At 49.7% G+C, this 13,905-nt stretch overlaps 6 protein-coding genes across 6 annotated transcripts; 3 read left to right on the plus strand and 3 right to left on the minus strand.

Annotated features, from left to right (window-relative positions):
• Positions 1-440: 440 nt before the first annotated feature.
• Positions 441-2,067, minus strand: LCP9604111_5175 (MFS transporter; the record flags this gene model as incomplete). The annotated part of the gene is made up of 2 exons (XM_039072956.1): positions 441-735; positions 803-2,067. 2 exons carry the CDS (start codon positions 2,065-2,067, stop codon positions 441-443), a joined length of 1,560 nt encoding a protein of 519 aa, XP_038928637.1.
• An 826-nt stretch (positions 2,068-2,893) lies between these two features.
• On the plus strand, positions 2,894-4,713 carry LCP9604111_5176 (uncharacterized protein; the record flags this gene model as incomplete). The annotated part of the gene is made up of 2 exons (XM_039072957.1): positions 2,894-2,928; positions 2,979-4,713. The coding sequence occupies 2 exons, from the start codon at positions 2,894-2,896 to the stop codon at positions 4,711-4,713; spliced, it is 1,770 nt and encodes a 589-aa protein (XP_038928638.1).
• Positions 4,714-4,975: 262 nt separating this feature from the next.
• LCP9604111_5177 (putative 5'-nucleotidase) lies at positions 4,976-7,179 on the plus strand (the record flags this gene model as incomplete). Its single annotated transcript, XM_039072958.1, has 4 exons — positions 4,976-5,079; positions 5,159-5,369; positions 5,433-5,623; positions 5,688-7,179. The coding sequence occupies 4 exons, from the start codon at positions 4,976-4,978 to the stop codon at positions 7,177-7,179; spliced, it is 1,998 nt and encodes a 665-aa protein (XP_038928639.1).
• A 195-nt stretch (positions 7,180-7,374) lies between these two features.
• On the minus strand, positions 7,375-8,964 carry LCP9604111_5178 (FAD-binding oxidoreductase; the record flags this gene model as incomplete). Its single annotated transcript, XM_039072959.1, has 1 exon — positions 7,375-8,964. One exon carries the CDS (start codon positions 8,962-8,964, stop codon positions 7,375-7,377), a length of 1,590 nt encoding a protein of 529 aa, XP_038928640.1.
• A 218-nt stretch (positions 8,965-9,182) lies between these two features.
• Positions 9,183-11,203, minus strand: LCP9604111_5179 (uncharacterized protein; the record flags this gene model as incomplete). Its single annotated transcript, XM_039072960.1, has 3 exons — positions 9,183-10,367; positions 10,431-10,761; positions 10,872-11,203. 3 exons carry the CDS (start codon positions 11,201-11,203, stop codon positions 9,183-9,185), a joined length of 1,848 nt encoding a protein of 615 aa, XP_038928641.1.
• An 816-nt stretch (positions 11,204-12,019) lies between these two features.
• On the plus strand, positions 12,020-13,652 carry LCP9604111_5180 (flavin-containing monooxygenase; the record flags this gene model as incomplete). The annotated part of the gene is made up of 2 exons (XM_039072962.1): positions 12,020-12,307; positions 12,366-13,652. 2 exons carry the CDS (start codon positions 12,020-12,022, stop codon positions 13,650-13,652), a joined length of 1,575 nt encoding a protein of 524 aa, XP_038928642.1.
• Positions 13,653-13,905: the final 253 nt, after the last annotated feature.

Consider the following 13,905-nt stretch of genomic DNA (forward strand, 5'->3'; position numbering starts at 1 on the left):
ATCTGATAACGGGCCCGAAGTCGGCCCCGATCGGCTACTCATTCCGGCTCGGCTATGTCCATTTGGGGTAAGATCAATTGCCGAATTGTTATAGCTCTTGAATATTTACGGAGTAAATGTAGACATATACACATTCTCCCCTGAGTTTCCGGATAGTCATCTCTTTTTGTCTATTTTTCTATATCGGAAATGAGGTCCCGTATTTATCGAGGAACGACTACCACGAAATATGTTTCCATATGGGATTATATTCTCAAAATGGTTGGACAATGAGCATATTCATACGTCAACATTCTCTTCTGCGCATTTAATGAGGGACATAGAGTCGTAGCCGCCATTTTTATTGATGTAGATGCGAACATGGCCATTTTAGAGGAAATTAGTAACTAATTGAAGAGTCACAAACCGCAGATTTATTGCAGGATCTGGTCCCACATCATCTATCCCTGGCTTTTCAGATTTTTGCGATAATGTCTCCAGCTCGTAAACATAAAACAAATCGACAGCACGAGACCCAATGACGCCAGTCCAATTCCCATGTACAGCGCACCGCGGTAACCCCGTAGTACATTGCGCCCTCCATCATTGACATGCGTTTCTACCGTGCCTGCAAATCCTAGGCCAAGGGAGATAGAATAGTTGACCGTTGTAGCAACGAGGGAAGCGGCCAGTCCTTGGTGGTGCCGAGGCATGGCGTTGCTCAATATCAGGGTTCCAGAGGGAAAAGACATGTCCCTAAAGGCGAATGATTAATGACGCTGAATAGGACCAAATCTAATGACGCAAGAATAAGAAGACTTACATTCCCCAGGAGGTTATCAAGCTCACCACAAATGCCTGCGCCCAGTAAATTTGATCGACAGGTACAGTGGCGAAGATAGAGAGGCCTGCGGTGAAAAATGCCATTGCGCAAAACATGATGACGCTGGGTGGCAGGCGACCAAGTAGGAAACCAGTGATCAAAGCTGCCACGGCACCAGAAATAGCGGCCGCTGACCATTTGGCCGTGGCCAACAGTGGAGAATCACCTTTGATGACTTCCATGAATTGATAGAAGTAGTAGATGATAATTCCAAAACTCGACCAGCCGGCTGCGATACACCCAAGTACCCACGCCAGCTCAGTAGTAAAGACTGACCGCGGGAGCAATGGACATAGTGCCTTGCGTTCGATTAATGTAAAGGCGCCGAGGCAAATAAAACCAACTATGAGGAGAACATAGGTGTAAGGGTTCTTCCAGCCCACGAGCGGGGCTTGATTCCAAGCAAAGTTGATCAGCACCAGGCCTGAAATCCCTGCAGTGGCACCAGGTAGATCAAGACGTTGCCACAAACGAAGGTTGTCGTCGAATTTGGGTTGGGGGGTGTGGGGGATGACAAGCCATCCTATCAAGGCCATCATTGCACACGCGATTCCCATCACCCAGTATCCCCAGGGCCACCAAACAAGCTGAGCAAAGATAGAAGAGAAAACACCTCCCACGATAAACCCTCCAGGCGCTGTAGCCCCAAACGCACTGAATATCATTTCCTTGCGTAGGCCCGGCCGATATGTTCTTCCAAGAATTGCAATTGCATTAGGAAGTAACATAGCGGGACCAATCCCCTGAAGGGCACGGCAGCAATCGAAGAATATCTGATTCGACCAGACACTGAACCCAGCCAACAGTGACCAGATACTGAACCAACAGAAACCGATCACAAACATGTTTCGGTGACCAAAGACATCGCCTAGTCTACCAGCAACAAGAATGAAAGTGCCAACCGTTAAGCTGTAGGCGGCTGCGAACCAGCTTAAATCGGCAGGATTTGTGGTGCCGAAGCTATCGCCGATGATATGGACTGGAGCAATGGAGATACTAAGACCAGCTTGAGTCATGAATTGTGCCATACACACCACACTGACGAAGATGGTCTCTTGAAAAACCGATTTAGGCGGTTCCATTTGAGACTGAGACGTTTCCAGTCGGGTCAAAGTTTCGTCAACATCATTTTGCGTGGGCACCTTGTTTAGATTGATATCGTTCTCCGAGTCCGACATTGACCGAGTGCGATGATTAAGCTCCATAGCGAAAGTCAAATACGCACCAAAGAAGAAGCTGAATAAAGATAGAGACAAAAATAAGAGACACAATCGAAAGAAACCAAGCCGGCTTTGTATCTGATCCACCAAAGTGGAATGCCGACTTCAACATCTTCCCGTCGGGCCCGATCCGACGGAATTGGAGATGTCACTCCGAATCTGTCAACTTCTGTTATGACAGACTCATTGATCGTAGGGCCTAATCTGTGTAAACTGAAGGCTAATGGTATATGCAGCTTCCTATTAATAGGACCAACAATTAGATTCAAGCTGAAAAAGCATTGATCTATACAGGTACCTACATAGATGTAGACATGTATAGGTGCTGAAAAGAAGTACACAAAGAACTCCTTTAGCATTTTGATCGAAAGCATTGCCAAATCTCAACTTGAAATGTAATTGAATATAGTCCCTTGTAAGCTCTGAATATGTTAAATGGTATACATCTATAGGTGGATGTTATGGCTATACAGTGGATGCTCCAGGCTGGATGAGGGGGTGCTTAGTAAGTATCACATGCATGGAGCTGCCCCAGGCGGCCCTGGTTCTTTCAACTTTCGCTTTCGCTTTGTTCGCTTTCTTCGCTTCTCTTTTGCATCTTCTCATTGCAAGTCTCAATATGTCTGTCACGATACCCGGTTGATCAGCCATAGGGCTTCTTCTCTAATATTTATTCCCCTCTATCTCCATTGCTGCATCTCTGCAAACCACCCAAGACCGCGTTATCGCATCTTCCCCGCGAACAAAAAAAAAAAAAAACCAAAAGACAAAAAAAAGTGACGTGGAGTCCAAGGACACGGTATTGACCTCCATGCCAAAATCACCACCTATTGTGTTTATTGCCAGGTGAATATTTACTCCGATTGCACTGCTTCCGCTACTCACTAGCATTTTAGACATGGTGCCCGCCTCGATGCTGCAGATAAAGATTGGCACTTAACCTCTCCAAGCCCTTTCGATCCGCCCCTTTCCTACGGTGGATGGATACAGTCTCGGGCACTTGGTGTACGTATAGGAAGTCTGCTAAGGGCCCGACAGTTCACCGGGGAAGATCCAGAGAGTCAGCGCAGCCATCACCCGACCTCGGATAAACAGGCAAAACCCACCCCCGCATCTTCGGACCTGTCCCATCGATATAACGTCATTGTCCATACCTCTCCTTACCTTCGGTGTCTGCAAACTGCAATAGGGGTTAGTGCTGGTATTCGCCAAGCCTCGGACACAGAAGCATCCGAAACAACTAGTTCAGCTCCTACTGCCCCCACGGTTTCATCAATCCCTGACCAGCGATGCCTGCTTCGCGTCGACGCATTTCTGGGCGAGTGGCTATCACCGGATTATTATGACCAGATCACGCCCCCGCCGGGCTCGGACAGAATGGTGGCGTCTGCCAAAGGGGAATTACTTCGTCGTGCCGAGGTCATCCCAGCCACCGCTGGTTTGACAAGGGCGTTGTCGGGCCATTTCCCTGGCGGTTGGCGCAGCCAGTCTCATCCTACCTCGCCGGATGATGAAGACCGTCGTTTGCATTCCGCAACATCCCAGCGTCAGCGTTCCACCACCCATGACACTCCCCAGAACCCTACCCATCACAAGCATGCAAAGAAGTCTCTCAGTCGGCTAGAAACGGACCTGCCGCCTACTGTAGACGCATATTACGTGCCCCCAACTCCTAGCTATGCCATTTCCGCGTCGGACCCCATTCCTACAGGCTATGTTGCTCATGCACGAAACGCATGTACGAGGATCGACTACCAGTGGGACAGTATGCGCACGCCTTATTGGGGCACAGGGGGCGAGTTCGGCGAGGAATGGAGTACCATGCATGAACGAGTGCATGATGGATTTCAGCACATGATTAACTGGTACCGGGAACAGGATCTACCTGAACACGGTTCTACAGCGGAGTCAAGCAAGGTAAACGACGGTAATATACAAACGGTCCTCGTTATTATCACACATGGCGCGGATTGCAACGCTTTGATCAGTTCGTTGAATGGGCACTCGGTCTTACTCGATATTAACACAGCTTCACTCACTATGGCTGTGCGACGCAACCGTGTCAATAAACCCGCGCATGACATGGATCACACGCCTAAATCCCCAGACCCTGAGAACCAATCGGTGTCACTGGAATACTCCTTGCAGCTTGTGGCGTCGACCGATCATCTGCGCCCGGGAATGAACCCCTCACAGCTCACCTCGCTGCCATCTCCCTCTGTCCCTGTACTTTCACCGCCTCCGGTCCCTGCCTATCGGAATCGTCTTGGCTCTCGTTCATCGCTCCTCCAAGAAACATCAACAAATGGACCACCTAATACTAGCCCTCGGACATGGACCCTGGCGATGCGCCCGGCAACTAGTTCAAGTACTTCTCAAGGTGCCTCTGGGCTGTGGAACTCGATCTCGTCGCCTAAAGCAGATGCAGAGGACAACCTTGTGCCGAACTTCGGTGATCGACCGGTCAGTCAAGATTCCGCCCTCTCTGATAGGTATGACAGGTCTGCGGATCTTGGCTGGACGAAGCAGTTACCACAGCGGACGGTGTCGCAGCGTGGTTTATGGGGGAGTGCTCAGCCATTGGATCGTGAATGCGGATCGAAGCGGCGATGGACGGTGGCAGAACAGTAGCTGTGGAATGATTGTTTTTATTGGATTTTAGGATACCTCTTGCATGGCGTTGTGGTCTACTTCTAATTTTTTTGGCTTTTCGATATTCAAAATATTCCCATGACGACACCCCAACCCTCAGGCATCTACCAGGCATCTACCAGGCACCGGTACCGTGGCTTCCCCTCACGTCTGTCTCTCCGTCTCTCCGCTCTTTGCTCTCCTCTCTCCTCTCTTCCTTTCAAGTATCTCCTCCTACCTTTCCCATAACATCGAGACTTTCATGTCAAGCATCGGAACAGACGGTCTTTCCGTCACTTATTCCTCTGACCGAACTGGGTCTCCGGATCTACGCTTGATCCACTATAATGATGTCTACCACGTCGAGTATGCTTGTCTCTCCATCCCTTTCTCCCCCTAGCTTCATAAACTTCAACCTGGGATGATATTAAATTATCTCGTATAGATCTGGCTCTGCAGAGCCTGTCGGTGGGGTGTCTCGGTTCCAATCCCTTGTAAATCACTACCGTTATCACCCACAGTTCGCCGGGCAGCCCGATATCCTGACCTTCTTCTCCGGCGATGCTTTCAACCCGAGTATCGAAAGTACAATCACAAAGGGCAGACATATGGTACCGTTCCTCAACGCTGTGGGCACCGATGTAGCGTGTGTGGGTGTGAGTATGGCAACCAGCTGCCCGTCAGGCCTACATACACCGCTAATCTGAGCACCCACCTAGAACCATGATCTCGATTTTGGAGTCGCCCAATTCCGCCATTTGGCCAGCCAATGTCACTTTCCTTGGCTATTAGCGAACGTTCTTGACCCAGCACTAGGGGCGGATACCCCAATAGCCGACTGCGGAAAGTCTCGGATGTTGACATCCAATGGGCTCAAGATCGGTGTGTTGGGTCTTGGAGAAAGAGAATGGTATGCGCTCCTAGAATGTATCTTCGGATGCTTTCATTCCTTTGCTTACTCGGGTCTACCTTAGGCTCGGCACAATAAACTCTCTTCCGCCTGATCTGATCTACAAATCCGCATCCCAAACAGCTCGAGTGCTTGCGAAACAGCTCCGAGATGAAGGAGCAGATCTCGTCATCGCTGTCACCCACCAACGTGAACCGAACGACTACAAACTGGCTAACAACCTGTCACCTGATCTTGTGGACATCATTCTCGGAGGCCATGATCATTTTTACGCCCATGCTGTTGTCAATGGAATCCATGTGATGCGGTCAGGGACCGACTTCAAACAGTTGAGTTACATTGAGGCTTTCCGCAAACCGGACGGCTTGCCTGGTTGGGATTTCAATATTGTACGGCGAGATGTTGTTCGCTCAATTCCCGAAGATCCTGATATGGTGGCGATGGTGACCCGCCTAACTTCCAGCCTCAGGGCTAAACTAGAAAAGCCAATCGGATTTACGGTCAGCCCGCTCGATGGCCGGTTTTCTACTGTGCGGCAGCGTGAATCTAATTTGGGAAATTTTGTATGTGACCTGATGCGCTTCTACTATGCGGCTGATTGTGCCATGATGGCGGGCGGGACAATTCGCGGCGATCAAATCTATCCGCCAGGAATACTGAAGCTGAAGGATCTACTGAACTGCTTCCCTTTCGAAGACCCCGTGGTGTTGTTGCGCGTTCCAGGCCATGCACTGCTAGCTGCACTCGAGAATGGGGTTAGCCAGCTTCCTGCACTCGAGGGGCGATTCTCGCAAGTATCCAATATCAAGTACGGGTTTAAAATGGATGCACCGTCGGGGTCACGAATTACATTCGCCCGTGTTGGCGGCGAGCCTATTGACTTACAACGTGACTATCTTCTCGCCACACGCGGGTATATGGCCCGAGGAAAAGACGGGTTCACGTCATTGCTTATCCAATCCGAAGGAGGTGATGTGGAAGAGCTTGTGTCTGAGGAAAATGGCGTGCTCATCAGTACAATCCTACGGCAATATTTCCTAAGTCTTAAAGTCCTCGGAAAATGGAACCGCTGGAGCGCCAGCTTAGGTCGGCACTGGAGTATTGTGCATCGTAACCTGCATGGTGAGGGCTGGCTGAAGCCAGCATCTCCTAAAAAAGAGAAGAAAGCATGCGACCTGCTGAACCCGCGGCCTGCACTCCGGCGGACAGCCCGGTCAGCATACTACTATGGTCGATTTCCCGAAGAAGTCGAACAGGGCACCAACGTTATCGCCGGGGACGAGACGAATGGTAATGCCATGGACTCCGACTCAGACGAGGATCCAGAGATTCTCACATCCTCGCGACCAACCACAAATTACGTCACTCAACCAGCGAAATCATCCGCTGAAGAGGAGTATCTTCTACAAATTGCGCGGCGAGTTGTCCGAAAATGGATGCGGCACGCAGGTCTGCAGTGCAGGACGTTGAATACTATGGACGGCGAAGGGGAATTCACTCCGGCCTGGACGTCGGGAATCTCTCCTCGACTAGAGGGACGCATTGTGGTAGAGTAGACATGCTCCTCCACTTCCATTCCGTCTTTCTCGGATTTTCTGGTTTCTCTTTTGGGTTTCCTTTTGTTTTCGGGGATTTTCTTGTCTTCATCATATTTGCTGTTCTCTATTGCATCATGCATATGCGCTGGATGGCCTGGCGTTTCCGGCTGGACGGAATGCATCGATACCCTGAATGTTTTCGATATATTCTATTCAGTCGGTCTTCTTCTTGGGAACCTCCTTTCGTAACAAGTAGTCTCCTCCCCTCCAAGCCTTGTAAACTCCGTAAAGACCACAAAATGGCCAGACGTCCCACAGAGCACGTTTGACCGATCCTTTCCACCCACTCTCGAACTCCCCCCGATGTGGACCAGGGAGATCAGATTCATGCACTCGGACCTTTTCATACAAAGACGGAAGGTGCTGTGCATGGTATTTTTCCCGCAGAGAATCATAACCGGGCTTGTTATAGATGGACCAGAACTCGTCCTCTGTATAGTAAGTATGTGCATATAGCCATTTCTTTCCTCCAAGACTGTGGACCTTATGTTCTAGCCGTCGATTTTGAGCCACAAAACCGACCTCATCCGTGGTGGCGGCAGGCCCCCAGATTCCAAAATTGAGGAGTCGTGTCCTCTGTGCATCGACTCCTTTGTCGTCATCTGCCGGCTTTCCTTCCAAACCACCGGCACTTCCTGGTGGTAGCGGACAGAGCCAAAGCGGATATTGGCCAAAGTTTTCAGGGCGGTCCAGCCAGTCCAGGAACTCGGCAGCAGTGGATGTTGGTACACCGACGTCTTGGATAATATATCGACGCGCAAGCCCGCTGACGTGTAGGGCGTGATACATCACCTTGGTGTGCATGAATCGGTTGAGGAGCCAGCGTGTAAGAAAGGTGAATGGAACACAGAAGTAGCTAAAAGCATAACGCGCAACCCAGAAACCACCTCTATCATAGCGGAAAAGGTAGTCAGTGAGAGGAATGTAGTCCACTGCATCTGGCATGTGAGGAGAATTCTCTCGGTCGGAGATCTTGGATTGAGCAATCTGTTCAACGTGCAAATAGAACCAATCGTCTTGTCGCCGAGTAAAGCGCCGAGGCTTTACATTAGAAGTCTGTTCAACTTGTCTTCCAGCACAAACGACGATCTTGTCCCTTGCATAGACGATTCCGTCCAGATATTCAGTGCTTGGATCAGCACTAGCCTCTTCAAAGGCACGCACCGCGTCCTCCATATTGGAATTGACATAGTATTTCAGTTCCACCAGTGGCAGTGAATTTTTCAATCGAATTTCCAACAAGGTGACCACTCCTAAGGTCCCGAAGGAAGATGCGGCGCCCCAGAACAAGTCCGAGCGTCGATCCGCCAGTTCCGATCCCATCTCGACGCGGTCATTGTATGCCTTCACCACCTGACCATCTGCCAGGACCATTTCAATCCAATTGACTGTATGATCGAAGAATCCCTCGCGGAAAGAACTACTCTCCCCGGATGTCCCCGAGAACCCGCCGCCAACCGAGATGTTGGGGAATTCGACAACAACTAAAGGGACCAAATCATGGGCCTTGGTGGCAGCCACTAGAGCATCCATAGAGACATTGGGCTCGACTGTAGCTGTACGTCGAGCGACATCGATCTCGAGGACGCGGGTGAGAGGTTCTGTGCTGACCGTGTTGGAGAGAGATCGGTTGGAGGGCCGAGTACTGTTGGTAGCACCATGATATATACGAAATGGTTGCTGGCGACTGTGGAAGTCCGCTACCCGTGCTGAGATTTCTTGTACAGCGGCAGTATGATCCATGATAAATAATAATCAAAAAGAAGACAAGGGAAAGATGAGAATGGAATGAGAATGGAATGAGGAGAATGCCCGAGGTCTCCGCATTTAGAGCCGGACGAGTGAGTGTGAGATGACTACATTTACTATTCATGTTTGTACCAAATCAAATTCAGAACTAAAATATCGGTATCATCAACATAAAAAGAAAGGAAAATAGAAACAAAATAGAAAAACCGAGCTTATTGGACGCCGACTGGGCGTGCTCCAGCGAGATTGACCACCCTACCCCCTCCAGCTGCTCCAACTACTGTAGGCGCTCGAGGCTGTACCCAACCGGGAACACTGGAATCATGACTCTCGCGTCCAGATATGGTCTGCCAGACGTTGGGGAATCCTGTGGGCAAGATGCCTTTGATTCTGGCACCAGGAACGGCAAATCGAGGCTCACGATGGAGAAGGTAGCCGCCCATCAGCCCTTGTGTAATCAACGATGCGAAAATCGATTCGATCTCTTGCATCATGGATACGTCTGCCTCTGTCCTGTCGTCGGGGTCATACGCATATGGATCCAGTTCGTACTCGCCATAATTCTCTTCCGGGTCTCCGTCGATCAGTTGACCCGGAGGATTGGGCTGTGATCGCCCTTCTTCGGTGTAAAATCCATCCGGAGCTAAAAAATCACCATATTTTTCTAGTATCTCTTGATCAGTGGCGGGGCTGGCCCTTCCATCTGCCCCTTCTAGGCGAGCGTAGTCGAGATCAGTAGGTTCGGAAACGACTTGTGATCCATAAAAGTTGGAGGACGCCATAGCATTTGCCGGGCCATTTCCGGATGCTGCGTGCTGCGCTTGGAGCCATCGTGTCGCCACAACGAGCTTTTTAAGATTGAGGATTGGTGGAGGTCCCTTGTGCGCCTGCGCCTGCGGACCTCCGTACGAACCTCCATACATGAAAACCTTGCGTGCAAAAGATCGCCATACAAGAATCTCGCATCGATTTCGGAGGGTAAACAGAATTCCCTTATGTGCAAACCACTGAGCAGTCGGGGAGCCAAAGAAGAGATGTTGTCGGAAAGCCAGGTAATCTCCTCGGACAATCAATCGACACAGTGGCTGGAAGTGTTCCGCTAATCCTTGTGCTTCTGGTCGTCGAAGGAGTGCCTGAGATGGAAATCGTCCCAAGATAATGTTGCACGGAATGAGGTATGAGAGGATTAAGTGTCGTTGGCTTATGGCCTGGCGGTGGCATTGGTCATAGGCGGCCTGCAAAGCGATGCGGGCGGGAAAGAAGAGGTTGTTGGCGAAAAGGTAGCGCCCGAGATAATAGAGGTAGGTGACACGCTGTGAGGCTGGGAAGTAGGCCAAGGGGGGTGATTGGGCGCTGATGCTTGCAAACATTTGCTCGGCGTTGCGTAGTTTGCCGCACTGTGTTCCGTCAGCATCAAGATTCGAAGGGAAGGTGAGATATTCAAGGATAGGCCTCCGTACCTGGAAGAGCAATTTGAGGCAGAGATTAGCCATGAGGTAGATACCGATGCGCTTGCCCTCCGGCTTACCAGTAGGGCCGGGAGTGCCGGTGCGATCGGTGAGGCACTTAATGAACGCTTCGCGCACCACGTTGGCCGATTTTTCCACCAAAGTTACCTTCTCGATGCTCTCGTCGTGAGCCGCCAGACCCTCCATTCGTCGAATATGCGCGATCAGGTCCGGTCGACGATCAAGGCCCATTGCCAATTTTGCCAGCACTTTGGACAAGTAGAGAACCGTAGGAAGAACGACGACACCCATTTGACTATCTCCGAGTGCGAGCACGCATTGACTGCAGTTAACGATACGGTCGAGTCAGCTTTCAAGCCCAAAGACATGAGTAGAATCCTCGACCGGGGACAGAGTGCGTTCAGAATTCTTCGCGAGGGCAGCAAAACTTACTTGAGCAGCGCCTTCAATTGGTTGTATGTTTCCAATAGGTTATCTGTGTTCATATCGCGTAGGAATATCAGGTAGAGCTTGACGAAAGTCGGGAACGCCGTCCATGAGCTACTTTTGGATCGCGGTACGAGAGGCTCGCATCGTCGAAGAAGTTCGGCGTCACTTTTGGGGCCCGGGCCATAATTCTGTCGTAGTTCACTGATCATGCGCTGGTAAATGTCCGAGAGTGGCGGCTCGAGCTGAAGAAAGTCCTGGACTTTGGCGCCATCGCGTTTCTGGACCAATTCCTGCAAACTGCCGAGGAATTGGTCGAGGACAGGTGTTTGACTCATGTTGAAAGCGCGAGATACTCGGTTAACTGGTAGAGTCGCACCAGAAGAATTAATTTGATTGAACGATCATTGTGTCGTTTGGCATTCTCAACGTTCAAAGAAACCCAACTGGCGGGTCACAGAGTCAAGAGGCTCGTCTGTTGACGGCATTGATGGCAGAACCCGTGACCGCCCTTTGTATACAAGTGTCCAACGAGGGGAGTTGATTCAATTTCAATTCTATTCAATTTCGTGAAGACATTGGGTGCTTTAGTGGGGATTCAATCAATATATAATTTATGATAGCAGTTCTGATTTGGTTCAAATGGATTGGTGCCACTTCACTCGGATTGTCTTTCTACCATCTATCTATGCTCCGTATAATATGCAACATAGGATGGATATATTATTATTTCCATAGAAGTCATGGATAATAGGTAAGATTTTCACCTACTTGAAACACAGTGATATCCCAGAAAACTAGACTTCTTTGTCAGTCAGTAGTATAGTCCCCATACAAAGCCGGGCAAGATACATACACCAATATCACATGGGACTTCCTTACGTGGAGACTATTATGGAGAATATCTACTTCTAGCATAGCATGGCATAGCATGACATAGCATAGCATAAGTTATCTAAGTATAGTCTACCTCCAGGGCTCGATACTCCATACGTGCGGCCAAACCAGGATCCTTCCTATGATGTCATATAACTTGGACTAACGATCACATGTGAAGGAGAGCATAACGTCACAGAGCTGGGAATGGGAAGTACAAATATTTCGATTCTTCTTGTCCTTCCCAATTGATCCTAATTTCCATTCACGCAAGAAGTATGGGTTCTGAGTCTTTTCTCTCGGCGCTCTCGGCCTTTATCCGGCATCCATTCGTAGAGACCTTTACCTGGCTCTACATGGTTATACAAGCCGTGTTGGTTTACATATTTTCTCCTATACCCCCGCCCCCTGCAGCTTTGAATCCAAATCTTCCTCGAAAGAGAGTCGCGGTCATTGGTGCAGGCCTAACCGGTGTGTCTTCGGCTGCCCACTGTGTTGGCAATGGCTTCGATGTTCAATTGTTTGAATCCAGACCCAAAGAACAAGGATTGGGAGGCATCTGGAGTGTGAGTTTTCTTGATTTCTATTTATTCCTAGTTAAAATACCTGCTAATACTTTTACAGAGAGTCAATTCCACCTCTGCATTACAGGTCCACAGCGTCATGTACCGTTTCCATCCCTCGGTCCAGTTCGACAGCGCATATCCCACCCAGCAACAGATCAAACAGCAAATCGTTGATGTTTGGAAGAGATATGATCTGGAAAGACGTACTGCCTTCGAGACTAAAGTCACGTCCGTGAAAAAGACCGAGAATGGCCAGTGGATCATCAACGATGACGAAGAGCAGTATGGCCGCTTCGACGGCATCTTGGCCACGGTAGGCGTTTGTGGAGATCCTAAAATGCCACCGCTACCCGGCCAAGAAAAGTTCAAGGGCCAAATCTACCACTCCTCCGAGTTGGATGGCACAAATGCCAAAGGCAAAAAGGTGCTCATTGTGGGAGGCGGTGCTAGCGCCATTGAGGCCTTGGAGTTCGCCGTCAAAAATGAGGCTGCCGAGATTGATGTCCTTTCTCGGTCCGATAAATGGATTATTCCTCGCAACATACTGGTGCAGTCTCTCCTTGCATGCAACATCTTCGGTCAGGAAACATCACTTTCGTGGATTCCTGAATGGTTGCTGCGCAAGTTTTTCTATCGTGATCTTCAAGACATTGCGCCGACAGACAAGGGAATATTTACCGGGACTCCGATGGCCAACGACGAGTTGTTTAACCAGATCCGCGAGGGCAAAGCCCACTGGTTACGAGGTGACATCGTTTCTGTGGAAGAGAACGGTGTGGTGTTCAATTATCGATCTAAAGGCGTCCCAAAGGGAGGACCTGGCCATGAACAACTGGTCGAGGGAGATATCATCGTCATGGCAACTGGTTTCAAACGGCCTTCATTAACCTTTTTGCCCAATGAGTGTTTCGATGAACCCTACGGACCGCCTAATTGGTATCTTCAAGTTTTCCCACCCAAGTACCCGGATATTTGCGCAAACAATAGTACCTACGTCGATGCGATTGGTACAGTGGGCAATATGCATATTGGAATCTACACGCGATTCCTTCTCATGTTCCTAACCGACCCATTGACCAGACCCACTGAAATGTGGATGAAGACCTGGATTGACTTCACAAGGTTCATGAAGCGTCTGGCGCCCACGGGAGCATTTGACTTCTTTACCTATGCTGAACTAATCTACTGGTACTTCTTCGTCCTTGTCGTTAACCCGTTCCGTTGGAAGTGGGCGTTGTTCGTGTTCTTTGGTATTGGCCGTGGCTTGCCTATGAGGTTTGTGGAGCAAGAGAACTCGTTCCGCAGGGAGCTGAAGAAACAGCCCGAATCAAAGAAAGCTGATTGAATTGGGTTGCTATGATATTCACTCAGTGTCATGATGAGGATACATGTGCATTGAAAGCTGGGAAGGTCATGGCTTGAATGGAAATTTGGCTGGTTGGTTCGGCTTGGAAGACAATTGCATAAGACACATGTATTGTATGTAAAATAAAAGCACTAAGACCGCAAAGTACGCCTGGGCCGTGTCCTCTCCTTCTTCGGCTAGCTTAGCCAGAAGTCTGTTGGTGTGTTCCCGCGCTTTGTCCGATAGCTTGTCG

Source organism: Penicillium roqueforti (genome assembly GCF_015533775.1).
Source record: "Penicillium roqueforti strain LCP96 04111 chromosome Unknown scaffold_12, whole genome shotgun sequence".
NCBI classification, from domain to species: Eukaryota; Fungi; Ascomycota; class Eurotiomycetes; order Eurotiales; family Aspergillaceae; genus Penicillium; species Penicillium roqueforti.